The sequence below is a fragment of the Onychostoma macrolepis genome, chromosome 09 (assembly GCF_012432095.1).
Source record: "Onychostoma macrolepis isolate SWU-2019 chromosome 09, ASM1243209v1, whole genome shotgun sequence".
Classification (NCBI taxonomy): Eukaryota; Metazoa; Chordata; class Actinopteri; order Cypriniformes; family Cyprinidae; genus Onychostoma; species Onychostoma macrolepis.
In genome coordinates this window covers 9,026,603-9,045,765 of record NC_081163.1, presented here as the reverse complement: position 1 = coordinate 9,045,765, position 19,163 = coordinate 9,026,603, and the positions used below count along the sequence as shown (strand labels likewise).

At 36.4% G+C, this 19,163-nt stretch overlaps 1 protein-coding gene across 1 annotated transcript in view; it reads left to right on the top strand.

Moving 5' to 3' along the window:
* Positions 1-4,751: 4,751 nt before the first annotated feature.
* The window catches only part of stat4 (signal transducer and activator of transcription 4), a 31,233-nt gene continuing 16,821 nt past the window's right edge, over positions 4,752-19,163 (top strand). Inside the window, exons 1-21 of the mRNA XM_058785988.1 lie at positions 4,752-5,088; positions 6,617-6,751; positions 6,938-7,073; positions 9,182-9,280; positions 9,564-9,656; positions 9,766-9,844; positions 9,985-10,070; positions 10,343-10,494; positions 11,093-11,251; positions 11,410-11,502; positions 11,606-11,665; positions 12,696-12,716; positions 12,931-13,021; positions 13,516-13,560; positions 15,270-15,353; positions 16,193-16,291; positions 16,410-16,545; positions 16,716-16,768; positions 16,857-16,951; positions 17,207-17,343; positions 18,191-18,382. Of these exons, the coding sequence (XP_058641971.1) occupies positions 6,624-6,751; positions 6,938-7,073; positions 9,182-9,280; positions 9,564-9,656; positions 9,766-9,844; positions 9,985-10,070; positions 10,343-10,494; positions 11,093-11,251; positions 11,410-11,502; positions 11,606-11,665; positions 12,696-12,716; positions 12,931-13,021; positions 13,516-13,560; positions 15,270-15,353; positions 16,193-16,291; positions 16,410-16,545; positions 16,716-16,768; positions 16,857-16,951; positions 17,207-17,343; positions 18,191-18,382 (2,038 nt within the window). The 5' untranslated portion in view covers positions 4,752-5,088; positions 6,617-6,623. The remainder of the gene's footprint in view (positions 5,089-6,616; positions 6,752-6,937; positions 7,074-9,181; positions 9,281-9,563; positions 9,657-9,765; positions 9,845-9,984; positions 10,071-10,342; positions 10,495-11,092; positions 11,252-11,409; positions 11,503-11,605; positions 11,666-12,695; positions 12,717-12,930; positions 13,022-13,515; positions 13,561-15,269; positions 15,354-16,192; positions 16,292-16,409; positions 16,546-16,715; positions 16,769-16,856; positions 16,952-17,206; positions 17,344-18,190; positions 18,383-19,163) is intronic.

Below are 19,163 nucleotides of genomic sequence, written 5' to 3'. Positions count from 1 at the left end.
ACCACCGGGTCACAGCGCCGTCATGCGGCCGGGCTGCGACAACATTATTATTATAGAAAAGAATATAAAATAGTTAAAGCCAAAGAATACCATTAAAGCGACTAAAAATGCTAGAGTAAAAACGGGTAATTTGGCTTCAAAAAGAAAACTTTACTGTAAAATATGGTACGAAAACAGAAATAAATCGTTTGAATTAAGAAACCATTTATCAGGACAATATACATTATATTTAAAATGACAATATTTTCAGTGTAAAATGTTGTTAAAATTGTGCTTAAACTGTAAATACAGTAAAAAAAATATATATATATATATATATATATATATATATTGTTTTTAAAATTATGCATGTATTTATACTGTAACATATGGGAAAGTAATAGACGTTTAAAAAAGTAAAGAAAATGTATATTTAACATGGTTACAAGTTTTACTGTAAAATATTTTTTAAATTATGTTTAAAATATATAGGCCTACACTAAATATAGTAAAATGAATTGTATTATTGTTTTAAAAAGAATACATGCAATTATACTGTATTAATTAATGCAGGCTATATTATTTAAACAAAATGTATATTTAATTGTATACTTTCAGTGTAAAATATTGTTAGACTTATGTTTGAAATGTAAAGTAAATACAGCAAAATAATTGTAGCCCCTACTGTTGTTTTTGAACAAGAAACAAGAATGCATGCAATTATACTGTAAAATATGTAACAGAATTAGAAATAGGAATTACTGTAAGCTATTATATATGATGAAAAATATGCATTATAGCCAATTTAACATAGCAATAAATTTACTGTAAAATATTATTAGAATTATAAATATAGTACAGATGTATTATTGTTCTTAAAAATAATACAAGTAATTATACTACAGGGTTTGTACACATTTTTACCAATAAATTTCCATGACTTCTCCATGACTTTTGACTTTTGAGACAATATTCAGGACCTAATGTTCCATTATTTTACAATACGAATAAAAATCTGTTTGAATTATCATAGCTTATGTTAATTAAAATGAATGACTAATGCTATTGTTTGCTTTCTTGTTTTAGTAATATTACAAGCTGCAACTGCGCCAGACGTTACTCCACACAGAGAACATATCACATCACTGAATATTAGCCTATCATTTATTTAACTCCATTAAACGCAGGACCTGAATTTCGTTTTGGAAACTTTTCTCTTTCGCAACTGTTTGCATTCACTTAAGAGAAAAACCAACAGTGCTGATGAGGATACTTGCCAGGATGGCCATTTTAACGTCATTTTGTGTATATTTTTGCCGCTTAAAATCAACAAGCTGGGCTTTAGAGCCTTGCATTTCAGCCGAACCCAACGGGCCCCGACTTATTTATGGCTTCGGGACAAATGTCATAGCTCAGAGGCAGGCCGGGCATCGGGCTTGTTTTAGGCTTCCTCCTTATTTATATATTTTAGATATCCATCAGTTATTATGATGATGAAAAGGATTTGCCGCGCTGGTGGAAACAACACAAGACCGTGCTACCGTGACTGTCAAGAGCGGCTTGGAAGGTGTTTAGTGTCCCGCCAGCAGCGAGTGCTGGAAGAGTTCCGCCTTAAAGCCACAACGCAATAAAGCTTCTACTCAAGACCAAGACGGCAGAAAGTGCATCCTGTTCGTTTTTGAAAAAAACAATGTTTGTTGATATTGTGAGTGCACACAAATAAAAGCAGACCTTTAACAGTCCCGAATGATGTATTACTCTTACCTTTATGAGCAAAAATTACGGTTGTTTCCACTGTTATAAGAAAAAAATGCAAGTGATTGTGCTGGCGACTCCAAGTAGAGCTCGCTTTAGCTTCCACTCTCTGCACAAACAATTGGATATGCGCCTAATAGCATACATTTGTCTAGTTTAAACATTTAAACTAACATGGTGATAAGCTTTTTTAAGTATTTTATATATATATAGATTTTATTTTAGTCAAGTGGTGATGATTTGAGAAGGCTAAATTGATCAAACATATAGGCTGTCTGCCGCTGGCCGCTTGGTCATTAGGCTACTTTAAAAAGAAAAAAACTTGAATTTAACAAACAAAAAAATGTTCCAAATGTAATGGGGTGGAGGTAGTATTGGTAGTGGCTCTATATTAAGCTTGGTTAGGACTACAAATGAGTAGGACTACAAATCCCATGAGTCTAGTTACTATAAAGAGGAAATCAAAGTTTTTTGGTCTTCCTCTTTGTGGTACCATGTGCTAAACAGGAGAAGCTGTGTGGCGTGTTTTAAGGCTGTGTGATAACTGAAAAAACTAGTTGCCTTGTGAGCAGTGTGGAAGTAATTTGTGGAGTGTGTTGACTGGAGATACACTGATGGGTGTTTCAGAGAATTGAGTAGAGTTATTCAATAACACAGATGATGCATGATTGCCGTTTACTTTTTATTGAGAATATTGGTGGCTTTATGTTGGGTCTCAAGATATGACTTTAAGTGTTACATTATGATGAAGTGGCTTGAATGTATTGTGAGGTTGTGGTTGAATGTATGGTTTTGTTTATTTGTTTTGTTTAAACCAACAAACAACATTGGGGTTCCCAGTTTCTTGTACATGGTTGACTCCGCTAAGGTGAGGGGGAGCAATTTGTAGTGGTTTGAGTTAAGTGAGTGTTGGGTTTTGACACTTGTAGTGATATTTGGTTTTGTTGTGATTGAGTGTATATTCTTTTTCACAGAGGAATTGCCATTTTATATGACTGGGGAACCCTATGGTTGGTAGCTGGTTTAACCTTATTTGTGTTTTCTTTTTGTGTTTTTTGCCACTTCTAATTATCTGTTGTGCCCAATAAATTGTTGTATTTGCAAGGAAACACACTGTGGTTGTTGCCCTTCTATTATATCCTCCCCATCACTGGTGAGGTTACACAAACATATTTCTAGATTAACTTAATAAAGAAACGAAAATAAATATAACCACTTTGCCATTAAGAATTAAACTGAACTATTTTAATGGCTACAACAGCAGCTGCTTAATGGGGAAGAGAGAAGAGAAAAAAGACACGGGCTCCACTCGGACTCGGGCCGGTAATTCTGATAATCTGTCAGACGAGGGCTGGACTAGGGCATATGTTTGAGGCCTGTGCAGGGTTCTACTGGGCTTGTTTGATACCAAACTCAATTTGGTACTTGCAAGTCGGCTTTGGTAGGATGACTGAGCGCACAGGAAAACGAGTAGGCTACCGAATGGCATAAAAAGACGTGCAAATAAATAATCGGCTACATTTTTGTGACAATGCAACAATGATTCGATTAGGCAAGTGACAATTCTGTCAACTGTACCGAAACGCGAGCGAAAGTTTTGTATCGCAGTGTGCAGCAGCTCTTTAGAGCAGATGACGAGAAGCCGCTTTAACAGAAAGTCAAAGAGAGAAGACGCGGTACAGCTGAAATCACTCACACTGTTTTCAAATGACTGATTTGACCTGATATTCTGTGTGGATTTATTTGCTCATCAAACCTATATGCTATAGGCTATTGAATAAATGTGTGAATATCCATCATTTTAAAGTCGAAAGCTGCGGGAATGAGTAAAACTAGGCTATAGCATATGCGCAATTCCGCACCGAATTTTCGGCTTTTTTCAAGTTGCCTGTTATAATCAGAGGCGTCATGCCCATTCAAAGTGAGGGGGCACGTGCCCCCTAAGATTTTTGAGCCAAGTGGATTTTGAATGAAGCTTCCAAAAGACCAAAAATAGCCGATTACATTTTTTTTATATTTGATATAATCACACCAGCGTGATTAGAAAGTTCAGTGCGTCATATCATCAGCTGCTAAATTCAAATCTGCATTAGCTGGCTGGCGCTGAGCCAGAGACAGACGCGTTTTTACAGCGCTGCGCATTATAACCAATCACACACGATGCTGTTGAGCTTATGAATGCAATGACCAATCAGAGGCGTTCAGATGAGTCATCGCTAAAAGCCGGTGTATTCTTCACTCGCTCGTTGACTGAATACCTCTTTCTGGCGAATTCTGGTCAGAAACAACAAAGTGCAAATATGTGTACGAATCTGTAAGATATTAATTTCATAGTGTAAACAGCTTCAGTGATTTTAATGGGAGTTTTTGAGAGTGCTTGAACTCTAGACTGTCAGTGGAAATGTTCTTTGATAAAGTTCTTTGCTCTCTTTCTGTACAATGAAATTGTTATGATTAGTAGCCTAACTTGCAATGTTTTTATTCACATTAACTTTCAATGTTAAATTCACGTCAAAGGTAAAGTCAGTCGTATTCAAAATATGTTATGGCATGACACAGATAAACAGACAGGTTTTTATGCATAGTTAATAGATTACATTATTAGGTTACTTTGACCATCGCCCACTATAAACATAATCAATAAAGGTGAGAATCAAGATATTTCATGATATAGTTAATGCGTTTGGGAATGTTTCGAATAAAAAGGAAAAACTAAATAAAACATAAGTGCTGTTGTGGCATGTGTGTCACATGACCCCCAACTCGTGCAGTAGCCCCTCACAAATAATGAGTGCATGACGCCCCTGGTTATGATACCAGGTTTCTTTTAATGATATATCAAGTTTATTAATGGTTCATTAATAGATATATAATGTATTAATTATGACTGGTAGGCTATGACTATAAACGCAGTCAGTGGTTTTGATAGTCAATTGAACAGCACCTTCCCTTCTGAAGATGTGAGTCAGACGGGGGCAGTCAATATAAAATACCCTATGAACACAGTTGTATGGTATAGGGGAGTTCCCCTTGCGTATTTTCTGTAGCGACGTTTCCGTGTTCGCGAAGTGCTCAACATTTCCTTGAAGAACCCACCTGATTTACCCGTTCAGTCCTGATCGCTGGATAAGATAGCAGTGACATTCATGCCTTAGAGGACTTCATTCATGAGAGGAAACGGGACCGTACAACCATCTCCAGATAGGAACATTTGAAACGCCTCTCGCCGGATTGGGTCTGTAGTCTGTGGGCAAGACGTCTGGTTAAACGCGTGGCTGCTGGTTACTCTGAAAACATCAGGTTCAGGTGCATTGTGTCAACTTCTCGGGAGTGTCGTTCTCGTAAGAGCAGCAGGTAAATCTTTGTTTCGGGTTTAAGCAAATATTACAACTTTAACAACTGACATTTGTATTCGAGAAGTTTGATTGTGTTGCAATATTTATGATGTTTAGGCTATATTGTACTGTATATAAGGTACTGTATGGTTAAAATATAGGGGGGATTGGGAAATTTTGTAACACGTTGTTGAGGCACATTGTGTAACAAACTTTAATATAATACTCTCATATTTGTCTAATTCGCATTAAAATAGTTTATAAACATAACACTCATAAAAGGACATCGAAGTTTTACATTTTGTGCATGAATTTATTGTGGTAATCTTATTTCACAATGAAATTCACAATAGTGTTAGCATCAAAGATGTTTAAAAAAAAAATTTTTTTATCTAAGGCAACACGCACTGCATTCATGGTCAGTTCAGTTCATGAATTCCCTTGGAATTGAAGCCATAGCCTTGCTGTTGCTAGCGCCATACTCTATTTAAGTCGAGTCAAGTCACAATACAGATTGTGTCAAAGCACTTAACAGTATCAAATTAGAGGATAGAGTGTCAGTAATGTGTAATGATAAGATTAAACACTCAATTTTCAGTTAAAGGCATTTCATTATTGAATTCAGAGATGTCATTGTCTAGCTCAGTTTAATTTAAATATTATCTGTGCAATCAAATCGGCGATAATCGCTAGAAATTAAGTTTAATTTAACGTTTAACATGTAGTAAACATATAGGAAATAATATAATTTATTACAGCAAATAAAGTGGGAACAACAAATACAAAAACACAGACTAATACGGTATAATATGGCTAATACGGTTTTTAGAATTATTAATAGATACTATAGGTTTTTTTTGTTCCATGCAGAAATTGTTTTTCAACCTCAAGAGGATGATGGTCTTGTTTGATAGTGGTTTCACATCCTAGCTTATTACTAATTAGTTACACAAAGGGTGTCAAAACACTTCATGATCTCACTACTAGGTTATTGTTGCATATCCATTGCTTTGATATGGTTACCATATACATAGTTTTCATGTATTTCATATATGTGACCCTGGACCACAAAACCAGTCAAGTGTCAGTTTTTTGTCAGAATAAATAAGCTTTCCATTGATGTATGGTTTGTTAGAATCTTACAATATTTGGCTATTTGAAAATTTGGCTATTAAAACTATTTGAAAATCTGGAATCTGAGGGTGCAAAAAAATCAAAATACTGAGAAAATCGCCTTTAAAGTTGTCCAAATCAAGTTCTTTGCTATGCATATTACTTATCAAAAAATAAGTTTTGATACATTTGCGGTAGGGAATTCACTAAATATCTTCATGGAACATGATCTTTACTTAATATCCTAATGATTTTTGGCATAAAAGAAAAATGGATAATTTTGAGCCATACAATGTATTTTTGGCTATTGCTACAAATATACCCCAGCGACTTAAGACTGGTTTTGTGGTCCAGGGTCACATATTGCAGAACATTTTTATTCATAGATTGCCTAAATCAATATCAAATTATATCCATTGTATTTTTCTTCCCAGCACCACTATGAGTCAATGGAAACAAATCCAGTCACTGGATATTAAGTTCCTCGAACAGGTGGACTATTTTTATGATGACAACTTTCCAATGGAGCTGAGACAGGTGCTGGCCAACTGGATTGAAAGCCAGGACTGGTATGTGGCTGTTTTTTTACATGCTGATCAGATACTGTATTTTTTAATTTCACATTTTGAATTTCTGGCTTGAGGAAAACACAAAACAACCAGCCTAAAATACTCCGTTGTTCATAATATGAATTATGCATTTGCAACACAACTCTAATGCATCCTCCTGAAGCATTTTTGTCTTTATTGCCTCAGGGAAACAGCTTCAAACCATGAATCTATGGCTACGGTACTCTTCAATAACTTCCTCATTCAGCTCGAGAGGCAGTGTTCTCAAGAGCAGAACTTTCTTCACAGACACAACCTAAAGAGAATATTTCATCAGATACAGGTAACAGACGCACACTGCCCTCCTGTCATTTCCACACATCTGATGCATCCCTGAGTGTCAAATCCACACTGTAAAAAAAACAACAAATATTACTGAAGTACAAATACTGTTTCAGTCTTTACACTTCAAAATTCCACATGTGTCATAAACTTTTAATTTGCTTGCAATTTCTGAGTAGAAATTGTTTCTACACCATATTTTTTTCAGTGCATTTATGAAAACATCAAAAGCATAGATTCGTTCAGCAATGCCATGCCTATTTTTACACATATTCTCTAAAAAGAGAACTGAGAGGAAAGTGAACGACCCTGTGACTACTTATTTAACTACTTATGCTCTTATTTTCTATAATCAGTTATCAGGAAATTAACTAATGGCCAGTATTGGAATTTACAGTAACAGTCAACAGGGTAATTACATAGAACCTCTGTTGTGATTCATAACTCTGTGACGATAGTAAATTATTTTAGCAGATTTTTGAGTTTTCTCAACTTGTCGTTTTAAATTTATTCAACAAAAATTTGAGAATCTCCCACAAAAATAAGTTGAGCAAACTCAAAAATCTGCTAAAATTTTTTAAGTTCGCTCAACTTTTTTCTTTTTACAGTGTAAAACTCTCAATGTCAGACTGCTGTACACATTTCTTTCGTTTATGCAGTATTTTCATGAGTGGGTGCTGTGGGGATTTCTCACTAGATAATGTGAAAAAAAACTTCCAGAGAAGAATCAAATGTCGGGGGTTTCGCTTGGTTAAAAAAATTCATCTGTCTGCAACTGGGGTTGTATGCCACCCCAAAAACAAAATGACAGAGCACAGTGTGGGGAGACTGTATTTAGGACAGTTGCAAAAATTCAGGTTTTTTTTTTTTTTGTTCTTGCATTGTTTGGAAATATCATTGTCAATATTGCATAAAAAAACCACTTAGTCGAAACGCCCACAATATTGTTTTGTCTAACAGTAAAGTTCAAATGAACTTAACAGATGATTGTTATTTTCCGTAACTTCTAACGAATATCAAAACCTAAATCTGCGAAGTGTGCACTTCAAGGAAAAATTCACTCAAAAATGAAAGTGCACTCTCCTAATGTCATATATATATCCTGTGATCGCACGGTTTCATATCATATTTGTATATTCAGTCTATGCTTTCAAAACAAACATGACATTAATTATAACATAAAACGTCAGTTTTTGCACCTCGCGACTAAATGTCATTGACATGAAACCTTCTACATGTTTGGATAAACTCCTTAATGGAAACAAAACAAATCTCAAAAACGTCATCCGTGAGATTTTAACCATCAACTGTTTCATTTACATCAATGGTTATTTGTTTGAACTTTCACTTTCCAAGGTTACTTCACTCCTTGTAGTGCCACATTCCTCATGAAGCATGATTCCTGTAAATGGTGATTAGTTTTTACTTGTCAGGAAAATTTTTCTAGAACTTTGATTTCCAGGTACTTTCATTATACGTATGTATGTATGTGTATATATATATATATATATATATATATATATATATCCACATACACACACACACACACGTCTGGTTTGCTATCCTTGTGGGGACTCTCCATAGGCGTAATGCTTTTTCTACTGTACAGACCGTATATTCTATTGTCCTACACCAACCCTACACCTAAACCTAACCCTTACAGGTAACTACAGGCATTTTTAGATTTTCAAAAAACGTCATTCTGTGTGATTTATTAGCTTGTTTACCCGTGGAGACCTCAATTTAGGTCCCCACCGTGACACGAGTCCCCATGAGTCTGTGTGTATTCAGGTTTAAGTCGCCACCTGAATAGAAAAACAGGTACACACACACACACACACAGCACACATACATATATACAAAAATAAGTGTAGATCTGTTATTCTATTGATTGTAAACCTTTGCATAACACCAATAAAACTGATACAATGGCTAGGGATTCCACTCTTTCTTTCCTACCAGGAGTCACATTCTCCTGCTTTTCACATACATCAAAAACCTTCAAGCTGAACAGATGTTCTTTTTTTTTTACCTGTGTGCTTTGTGTGGTGTGACTAGAAATTCCAGGTCTCACATTTGTCAGTAAATGCTGTTGCGTCACTCTTTCAGGTAAAATACAAGGCGAATCCTCTGCACATGGCTGCTGTCATCTGTAACTGCCTGAGGGAAGAAAGACGCATCTTATCCACAGCCAGCATGCAGGAACAGGTACTGCGAAGACACGTGACAAACAGCATGCAAAAACCACAGATCCCCCGTGCAACTATGTTGTTAACCAAGCTTCAGAGTTTTGCACTCAAATGATATTACAGTATACAAGTGTGGGATCCAAAAGGTGCTTCAGTCTGACATGGCCAGTATTTTAAATGTACTTATTCGATTTGCGACCTAGTACAATGCATATTTGATTTATGTTGTCATGTTTTAGATGTATACATTTACTTTAAATTTAGATCTTCTGTTTTCCATGTTTCCATTTCATTAATGGCAGGGACCACTGGAGAAGTCAATGCAAAACTCAGCCACCTTGGAGAAGCTGAAAGTTCTTGACAACAAAGTGGCAGTCATAAGAAGCAGCGTTCAGGTAAGTTACGTCCGGTATTGGTTTCAGTTATCACAGCCATGGGGGTTTAGATATGTGAAAAAGTTCAGTGTGTGTGACATATGCCATTATTTCTACATGCTTTTATCAGATGCTGGACCAGGCTGTGAAGTATCTTGAGGACATGCAGGACGATTTTGACTTTCGCTACAAAACACTCCAACTTCGAGGTGAGCCAGTGTATGACCGTTGACATCTTCCAAAAATGCCACTCTCCTATTGTTTAATGACATAATAAAGCTAATAATACAATATGGGCATATAAAAGAGGATTTTTGATATGAAAACATCTTCCTCCGATATCCTGTAGATCCAGTTGAGAGAAACTCTTTAACCATGAAGCAAGAAGTCACTACTCTTCAGGAAATACTGAACCGCCTGGATTTCAAAAGAAAGGTCAATAATGACAGAACTCTTCACTTTTTTCATTTGTAATTGTTTTACTTTACAGCCATTTCCGTCTCTTCTTGTTTGTTAAAGGTTTTGTTTACTTAGATTGTATTGTACTTTTTGAAACACCCTGGCAACTTCCTGCCTCATATAGATGTTTTTGAGTGGTTTTCACACATCTTTAGTACATTTCGCTCAGGTGTGTGATGCCACTATATATGTTGTTGTTTTCTGGTCATTGTTAACCGCTATGTTTGCACTTTGTTTTACCTTTGCAGGAGATTTTGTCAAAGATTGCAGATGTTATAAAGGAAATTGAGACCCTGATCTCCTCCCAGCTCAACCCTGAGCTTAAGGAATGGAAACGGAGGCAACAGATCGCCTGCATCGGAGGACCGGTTCTGATAGGACTGGACCAGCTCCAGAACTGGTATAACCCTTTATAATATAAAGAAATAGAAAAAATATATATACAATTAAGTTATGCTGTTTAATATAGATTATTGTTTTGAATGTTGTCTAATAAGACTGCCACAATGCACACAGTAATGACAAGCAGGAGGGAAAAAAACTGTTCAAAAGTTTAGGGCCTGTTTGGTTTTTTAAAAGAAATCAATACTTTTATTCAGCAATGATGCATTGAATTGTTCAAAAGTGACCGTAATGACTTGTTACAAGTCTTTTAATCTTTCTATTCATCAAAGAATCCTAACAAATGTATTTCCACAAAATAATACAAAATGTTTCTTGAGCATCAAATTAGCATATTAAAATGATTTCTGAAGGATCACTGAAGACTGGAGTAATGGCTGCTGAAAATTCAGCTTTGGCATTACAGGAATAAATTAAATTTTAAAGTAAATTAAACTTATTTTAAATTGTAATAATATTTCACAAAATCACTATTTTACTGTATTTCTGATCAAACAAATGCAGCCTTGGTGAAACATTAAAAATCTTACAGACCCAAACTTTTGGTGTAGGTCTTGTGAATCAAGTCTAATTTTCATGTGAAATCACTTTTACAGGTTTACCCTGACAGCCCAGAGTCTTTTCCAGATTAAAAGACAGCTAGACAAACTGGGTGAGCTGATCCTGAAAGTCACTTACGAGAGTGATCCAATCCCTCTCCAGAGACCCCAGATGGAGGAGCAAGTCAAATACCTCATCTACCACCTCATTAAAAGGTAACATTTAGGGATTTCATGTGATTGGTGACCAATTAAAGCACAGCAGTTCACTCTGTGTGGCTTATAGTGCCGCAAATACATGAAACTCGATGAATGCAACACAATAGAAAGGCTGTGCTGGGTGACCAGGAAACCTGTTTTGGTCATGTTTGCAGCTCCTTTGTGGTGGAGAAGCAGCCATGCATGCCTACACACCCTCAGAAACCTCTAATCATCAAAACACAGGTGCAGTTTACCACCAAGGTCAGGTATGAACCACTTCTCATGTAAACAAGTCCACTTTCACAAGGATTTGACTGCCTTTGGGCCAACACAATTATTGCCCATTTAATTTCACTTTTTTCTTTTCAGATTACTGGTTAAATTACCTGAGGTGGATTATCAACTCAAAGTCAAGACCACATTTGATAAGTATGTTCCCAGAATTATGTCTACATTTTATCTTTATAACCTGGGTCATTCATGCAATACACTTGTAATTGTTACAATAGTGTGCAACACATCAACCATTATCAAACTTTTAACTTATTAAAAAGAAATATGCTTGTGATGTAATATGAGGAAGCATGTAAAATTGTAAAGCAGACTTAATATATTACTGTTAAACCTTTTTATTTATAACTTGTTTGTATACAAATTTAAGAGTGGGGATAATAAGATGGAAAAAAGGTTTTTAAACATTGTTTAATGTCTAGATATCATACAGATTATTATTATTATTGTTGTTGCTAATCAGAGGTAAACCAACTAATTCCTCAGTACACCACATAATATTCATCATAATATTTACTGATGTTGATTTCTTACCACACATGATGTCACTTACTGGAAGATGATGTCAATGAACTTGCTTTGCCCAAGTAAAATCTCAAATGCATTTCGTTAAAGAGTAATTTATGATATATATTGTTGTTATCTAATTTTCGTTAAATAATTTTAAATCCAAGTTTTGACTGATGAAACTATGTTGAATTTATGTTGAGACTAATTAAGTGATTTTACAGGAAAAATCGGTAAAAAAGAAAAACATCTAAGCAATATTCCCACAATAATATTCTTTGTTTACCTTATTTTGATTAAAAAATAAATAAACAAACTTGAATATTTCTTAGACATTAATGCCACATCCACTCAAACTAAATTTACAGTAGTGAAATGAATAGATTAACTTTCTAAAATAATAATAATAATAATAATAATAATCTCTAATATGAATTCTATCTTTACGACTGTGAATATGTATTGTGGCATTTATGATAGGGACATTTCCCTATGATAGGGAAAACTATGATTATTGCTATAATAATTAATATCATCCTCACATTTACATGCAACTTTTTCTTTCATTGTTCAAAAGCCATGCAAGCAATGTTTGTATCACAGGTGCATGCAGCCCAACATGACCATGTTTTTCTACTCTTTTCTATTTTTGTGTGTGCAGAGACCTTCCTCCAGGCAAAGTGTGAGTGCACTCAACCTCAAACAGAAGAACCAACTTCCTGTTGTTTATTTAGGCCAAATCTCAATATGAGTTTTTCAAGTGTGTGGGGGGAGGGGGACAGCAGTGTTTTACAAGCTAAATTCTGTACATATTCTTCATAGCGGGTTACTGTAATTGACAGTACAGTGGAAGTTCAAAGTTAGTCAAAACTAACATTACTGATATTTCCTTGTAGGAACAGACAGTTCTTCATCCTCACCAACAACACCAAAGTGATGGATGTTGAGGAGTCAACTGGATGTCTTTCTGTAGAGTTCAGGCATCTGGTACTTCACTCTGAATTCTAGCACATGAATCAAGTGCAATACTGTTAATAAGACTTTGGTGTTAAATATTTAAATGAGTTTACCCACTGTAGGAAAATTCATTAGTCATTATTTACTCACCCTCATGTTGCTCCAAACCCACATTGTTTTTTTTTCTTTCTTTTTCGTAGAACATAAAAGGAAAAATTTTAAAGATTATTTTTCCATACAAGGACAGTTGATAGTGACCACAGCTCCAAAAAGTGAATAACTTAATCTGTACCTCTCATAAAGTTATTCAATGTCAGAAGACTTGGAATATTTTACTATTTTGTGTGTGTGTGTGTTTGTGTGTGTGTCCTTTTTCAAGTTTGACAACTGTGATAACTATGAACTGTTGTTAGAATGAGCTGTGTGAAAATGAACATGAGGTTGAGTAAAAAACATTTTCACTCTTGGGTGAACTATCCCTTTAAGAGAGCGAAGATATTTTATGAAGTCTTTGTGTTTTGCAGCAGCTGAAAGAGAGAAAGTGTCCAACCGGAGGGAAAGGAAATGAGGTAAGTCAAGTCAAGTAAAGTTGAGCTTTATTGTCATTCCGCTACATGCGGGGGCATACAGTTGAACGAAATGTCGTGCCCCACAGGACCACGGTGCTACATAAATACAGGCATACAGCAATGAAGTAAAACAATATAAACCTATACACAACTATCCTACTGATAGATTTTGACTATAAATATACTATATATAAAATTTTTTTTACTTATACATAAACTAAAAAATACAAACTATACAAATACTTCAGATAAATACTGTACATGTGCGAAGAGAAACATTGTGAGTCAGCATCTGGCTGGGGAACAGTGCAGGATGATTTGTAGTGCATGAGCATGTAAATATACATATATTACTGAGTCTTTTTGTGGGATTTGTATACACACAGCAGTGTGTGTGGAAAGTGACTAGTGCGCATAGAGGAGGAGAGTGTGCTACTACAGGTGGTTTGTACAGGCCCACTCACCTGCGTGTAGCACACTTCGATTGCACAAAAAGTTCCATAAGTTTCAGATGCTCCATGTTTCAGGAGGTAGGGGTTTGTATGGGGGTTCAGAGAGGGCGGGTGATTTGAGTTCAGGGCTCTCACAGCCTGGGGGAAAAAGCTGTTGAGCAGTCTGGCAGAGCGGGCTCTGATGCTCCGGTACCGTCTTCCTGATGGTAGGAGCTGGAAGAGACTGTGGGAGGGGTGTGTGGAGTCCTTCACGATACTGTTGGCTTTGCTGGAGCATCGTGTGAGGAAAATGTCCAGGATGGAGGGGAGAGGGGCACCGATGATCCTTGCAGCTGTGTTCACTGTCCGCTGGAGGGTCTTGCGGTCTGCTGCAGTACAGTTCCCGTACCAGACAGTGATGCAGCTGGTCAGCACACTCGCAATGGTGCCCCTGTAGAAAGTGGTGAGGATGGGTGGAGGGAGACTTGCTCTTTTCAGCCGGCGGAGAAAGTGTAGGTGCTGTTGTGCCTTCTTGGAGAGTGACATGGTGTTGGTGGTCCAGGTGAGATCCTCTGTGATGTGCACCCCCAGGAATTTAGTGCTGCTGACTCTCTCCACAGGCGAGCTGTCGATGGTCAGTGGGGGGTGATCACTGGAGTTTCTTCTGAAGTCCATCACAGTCCATCCTTTGTCTTACTCACATTGAGGGACAGGTTGTTAGTGCCACACCATTTCACCAGCTGTGCCACTTCCTCTCTGTAGTGCGTTTCATCGTTGTTGCTGATGAGGCCTACCACTGTTGTGTCATCAGCAAACTTGATGATGTGGTTGGAGCTGGACTTGGCAGTGCAGTCGTGGGTCAGCAGCGTGAAGAGCAGCGGGCTGAGCACACAGCCTTGTGGGGCACCTGTGCTCAGTGTGGTAGTGCTCGAGGTGTTGTGGCCGACACGGACTGACTGAGGTCCTCCAGTTAGAAAGTCCAGAATCCAATTACAGAGGGAGTTGTTAAGGCCCAGCAGGTTTAGTTTATTTATGAGCTGTTGTTTATTTATGTAAGACTGCATTATTTCTAATATCTGCTTACTTTATAGGAGTATCTCTTCTTGTGGCACATCATACAAGGCCTACATCTTGGCTCGAGCCTGTTTACATGATAGCATTTTTGTCATGTTGTTATTCAGTGTGGAATACATCATCTTGCCAACAGAGGGCAGCCTCACAAAGTATATCCTTGATCTTGGCATTGAAGCGTAATATTACTGCGTCTGTCTATTGCAGGGTCCCCTGTCAGTGACAGAGGAGTTACACTCTCTCAATTTTGAGGCCATGCTGATGTTGCAGGGCCTGGATATTGATCTTGAGGTATGTTTTAGTGTCTATGTAATATACTATATATCAAATACTGTATACTATTGCCATATACAACTGTTTATAATCAAAAGCTTATTTAAAGCTTAATTGAAAATCTTATATATTTCTGTCTATATTTGTATGTGTATACATACATAGACACACACACACACATATGTATATTTATTGATCATATTTGATGGTCAAATAGAGTAAAAACAGTAAGATTATGAAATGCCATTACAGTTTAATTTAAAATATTTGTTTTCTATTTTTACATATCCTAAAATGTAATTTATTACTGTGATGGTAAAGCTGAATCTTCAGCATCATTACTCCAGTCTTCAGTGTCACATGAACCTCCAGAAATCATTCTAATATGCTGATTTGGCACTGATTTCTTTTTACTATCAATGCTGAAAATTGTTTGTAATATTTTTGTTGAAATTGTTATAAATTTTTTCCCCTCAGGATTCTTTGAACAGAAAGTTCTAAAGAACACAATTTATTTGAAATTTTATAAGACATTATTCTATAAGATTTTATAAATCTTATAATTTTATAAGACATTATAAATCACTCTGGATACCTGATGAAAAGTTTTACATTTCTTAAAAAAAAAAAAAAAAAACTGACCCAAGTGTATAAATAAATTACATATTACATATATCTTTTCAATGTTGAGAAAATAATAATAATAATAATAATTTATTATTTAGTTAGACCAACAGTTAAAATTCAGTTTTAGGACAGCTCTGTAATCATTTGTATTGGAAATTACTGTGCTAACATATTTTTTTACGTCACTTATGATACCACTCACTGAGTTTTGTATTTTTGTTCCTGTTCAGACTTGCTCCCTGCCACTGGTGGTCATCTCCAATGTCAGTCAGCTCCCAGGGGGCTGGGCCTCTGTCATGTGGTACAACCTGCTAACTGACGACCCCAAGGTGAGCTTCTGATGCAAAGAATGGATGTCTGTCCATGAATGCATGTCCAGAGATCATAGTTTTAATCAGTGGCAAGGCTTGACATACAGTATTATTTGAACTTCTCTGACTTGTTTAGAATCTTGGATTCTTCAGTAACCCCTTGCGGGCAAGTTGGAGTCAACTCTCAGAGGTACTCAGCTGGCAGTTCTCAAGTTTTGCAGGCCGAGGACTCAACAAAGAGCAACTTAACATGCTGGGAGATAAACTTCTGGGTATATTTTCTATTAACTTGTTTGTTTATGTGACATTAAAGTAATTTTATGTCATCGTCTGCTACATTAGATCGTGTTTCCCTAATGTTCTTTCATAAACATGCTGATAGCTCAGTTTTTGTAAATGTGTTTTGGCTTCCATCTAAACAGTGTTTTAATTGTTTCTGAAGGTCAACACGCTTCTTATAATGACTGCCAAGTTTCTTGGTCCAAGTTCTGGAAGGTAATATTGAATAAATATTATATAATCTTGCTGTTTTCAAATTGTAACAATATAAATCCAATTTGTTTGTTTTTTCTGTTGCTCTCAGGAAAACATTCCTGGCAAATCATTTAGTTTTTGGCTGTGGCTGGACTCAATCTTGGACCTTATAAAGAAACATTTACTTCCTGTTTGGATTGATGGGTCAGTGGCCTTGTGGCATTCAGATGCATGATAAATAGATATAACACACATTAGCTCTGTTATTCTGATAAGCATGTAATAACAAAGACAACTACTGGATAGTCTATTTTTGTGTTGTTTTATCACTTTATCGGTATATTTATAATGAGATTTCTCTTTATCTGCCGTGCTGAATAAAGTTTTTGCTTGTTGCAATGCATTCTGCAGAAACCACTTTCTGCTTCTCAATGGATTCTGCTATTTTTTGTTTCTCAGCTACATAATGGGATTTGTGAGTAAAGAGATGGAACGTGCCTTACTGAAGGAGAAGGAGCCAGGGACATTCCTGCTACGCTTTAGTGAAAGTCACCTTGGAGGAATCACCTTCACCTGGGTTGAGCAGGATGAAAACGGTTTGTCTACAATATGTATACTTTAAAGGAAAAGTTCACCCAACAATGAAAATTTGCTGCAACCTCAGGCCATTCAAGATGTAGATGTGTTCCAACAGAACAGATTTGGAGAAATTTAGCATCACTTGCTCACCAATGGATCCTATGCAGTGAATGGGTGCCGTCAGAATAAGAGTCCAAACAGCTGATAAAAACATCACAATAATACACAAGTAATCCAAATGACTCCAGTCCATCAATTAACATCTTGTTTTTATCAACTGTTTGAACTCTCGTTCTGACGGCACCCATTCAATGCAGAGTTAAATGCTAAATTTCTTCAAATCTGTTCTGATGAATAAACAAACTCATCTAGGTCTTGGATGGCCTGAGGGCGAGTACATTTTAAATAAATTTTCATTTCCGGGTGAACTATTCCTTTAAGAATAACATTCCCAATACAATCTTTAATGTAGGAGACATTAATCTTTAATGTATGTTACAAATGTCCAGTTGTAAAACAAAGATAACAACATAAGAATGCTAACAAGTTCTTCCATGCTGTGAACAGTGTTCTGTTTGCAAGTCCACACAGGTTAAGCAATTACTGTAATTTCCACACTGAGACAATGTTTAGTATTTGCTGAGGGAAACCCCCATCCTGGAGATGTTCCAAAATAAAAAATTTGTATTTCCTTATTTTCAGTGTGCAGTTGACAATGTAATTGTTCAGATTAAATAATGCCTGAGGGAAAAAGCTATTCTTAGTGTATGCCTGGCTGTTTTGATGCTCAGTGCATTTTTGCATTGTCTTTGTTGTATTAAATATGTTATAAAATAATCTTAAGCACATGTATTCTGCCTACAGGAGACCCAAAGTTCATCTCTGTAGAGCCGTACACGAAAAACCGTCTCAACGCCTTGCCCATTGCTGATATAATACGGGACTATAAGGTCATTGCAGATGGTGTCGTCCCAGAGAATCCTCTAAAGTTCCTTTATCCTGACATCCCGAAGGATGAGGCTTTTGGGAAACATTACAACAGCCAGCAAAACAAAGGTTAGATGTCTGCAAATGTATCTGATTTTTATTATTTTAGCTGTGTTTTTTTTTACCATTATAAAAAAAATGAAAATTGGCGCACCCAAGAAATAACAGGAAGCAGGGGTGTAATTTACGGGAGGATAGGGGGGATATTAGCTTTACTGCTATATATATGTTTATGGAGATGAAAACTAAAAAACTGCCCTGGAACAGCTATCAGCGTGGACCATAGGCACCGATCAAGTTATTATTGCATTGTGCATATTCAGTTCATGAGCCGCCTAACCTCTCCGCTCGGGTCACTGTATGAGTGAGAGAGAGCGCCGCCGGTGTGTCCAGTTTTATGTAAACAAAACGGGATGCTCTCCCTCTCTCTCAGATATTACAAGTGCGCGTTAGCCACAATGCGGCGCAGAAGTGTGCAGTGTGTGTGCGAACCTGCGTGCGCAAAAGACGCGATGTGAACGGCTTCTTCTTCGTGTGGGGCTCCGTTTTTATGATGAGAGGAGTAGAATGTTTGAGATTTTTTTGTTTGATAAGCAGTTAAATGTGTTTGTTTACACACAGAGAAAAAGAAAAGTCCAAGAATAAAATGATTAATTTAGCCTACTCAACATGTTAAAATTGATTTACAGAACTTTTTATTTTTTGAAGTTTTCTAACAGTTTGCACTTGAATAAAGAAAGAAAACTTGCACTTAACCTTTTCACAGGCATTTTGTTTAGACAGATATCGTGATGTATCATTATAGGATTTTCTATTAATATATCGATTATTGCAGAATCGCTGTATAGTG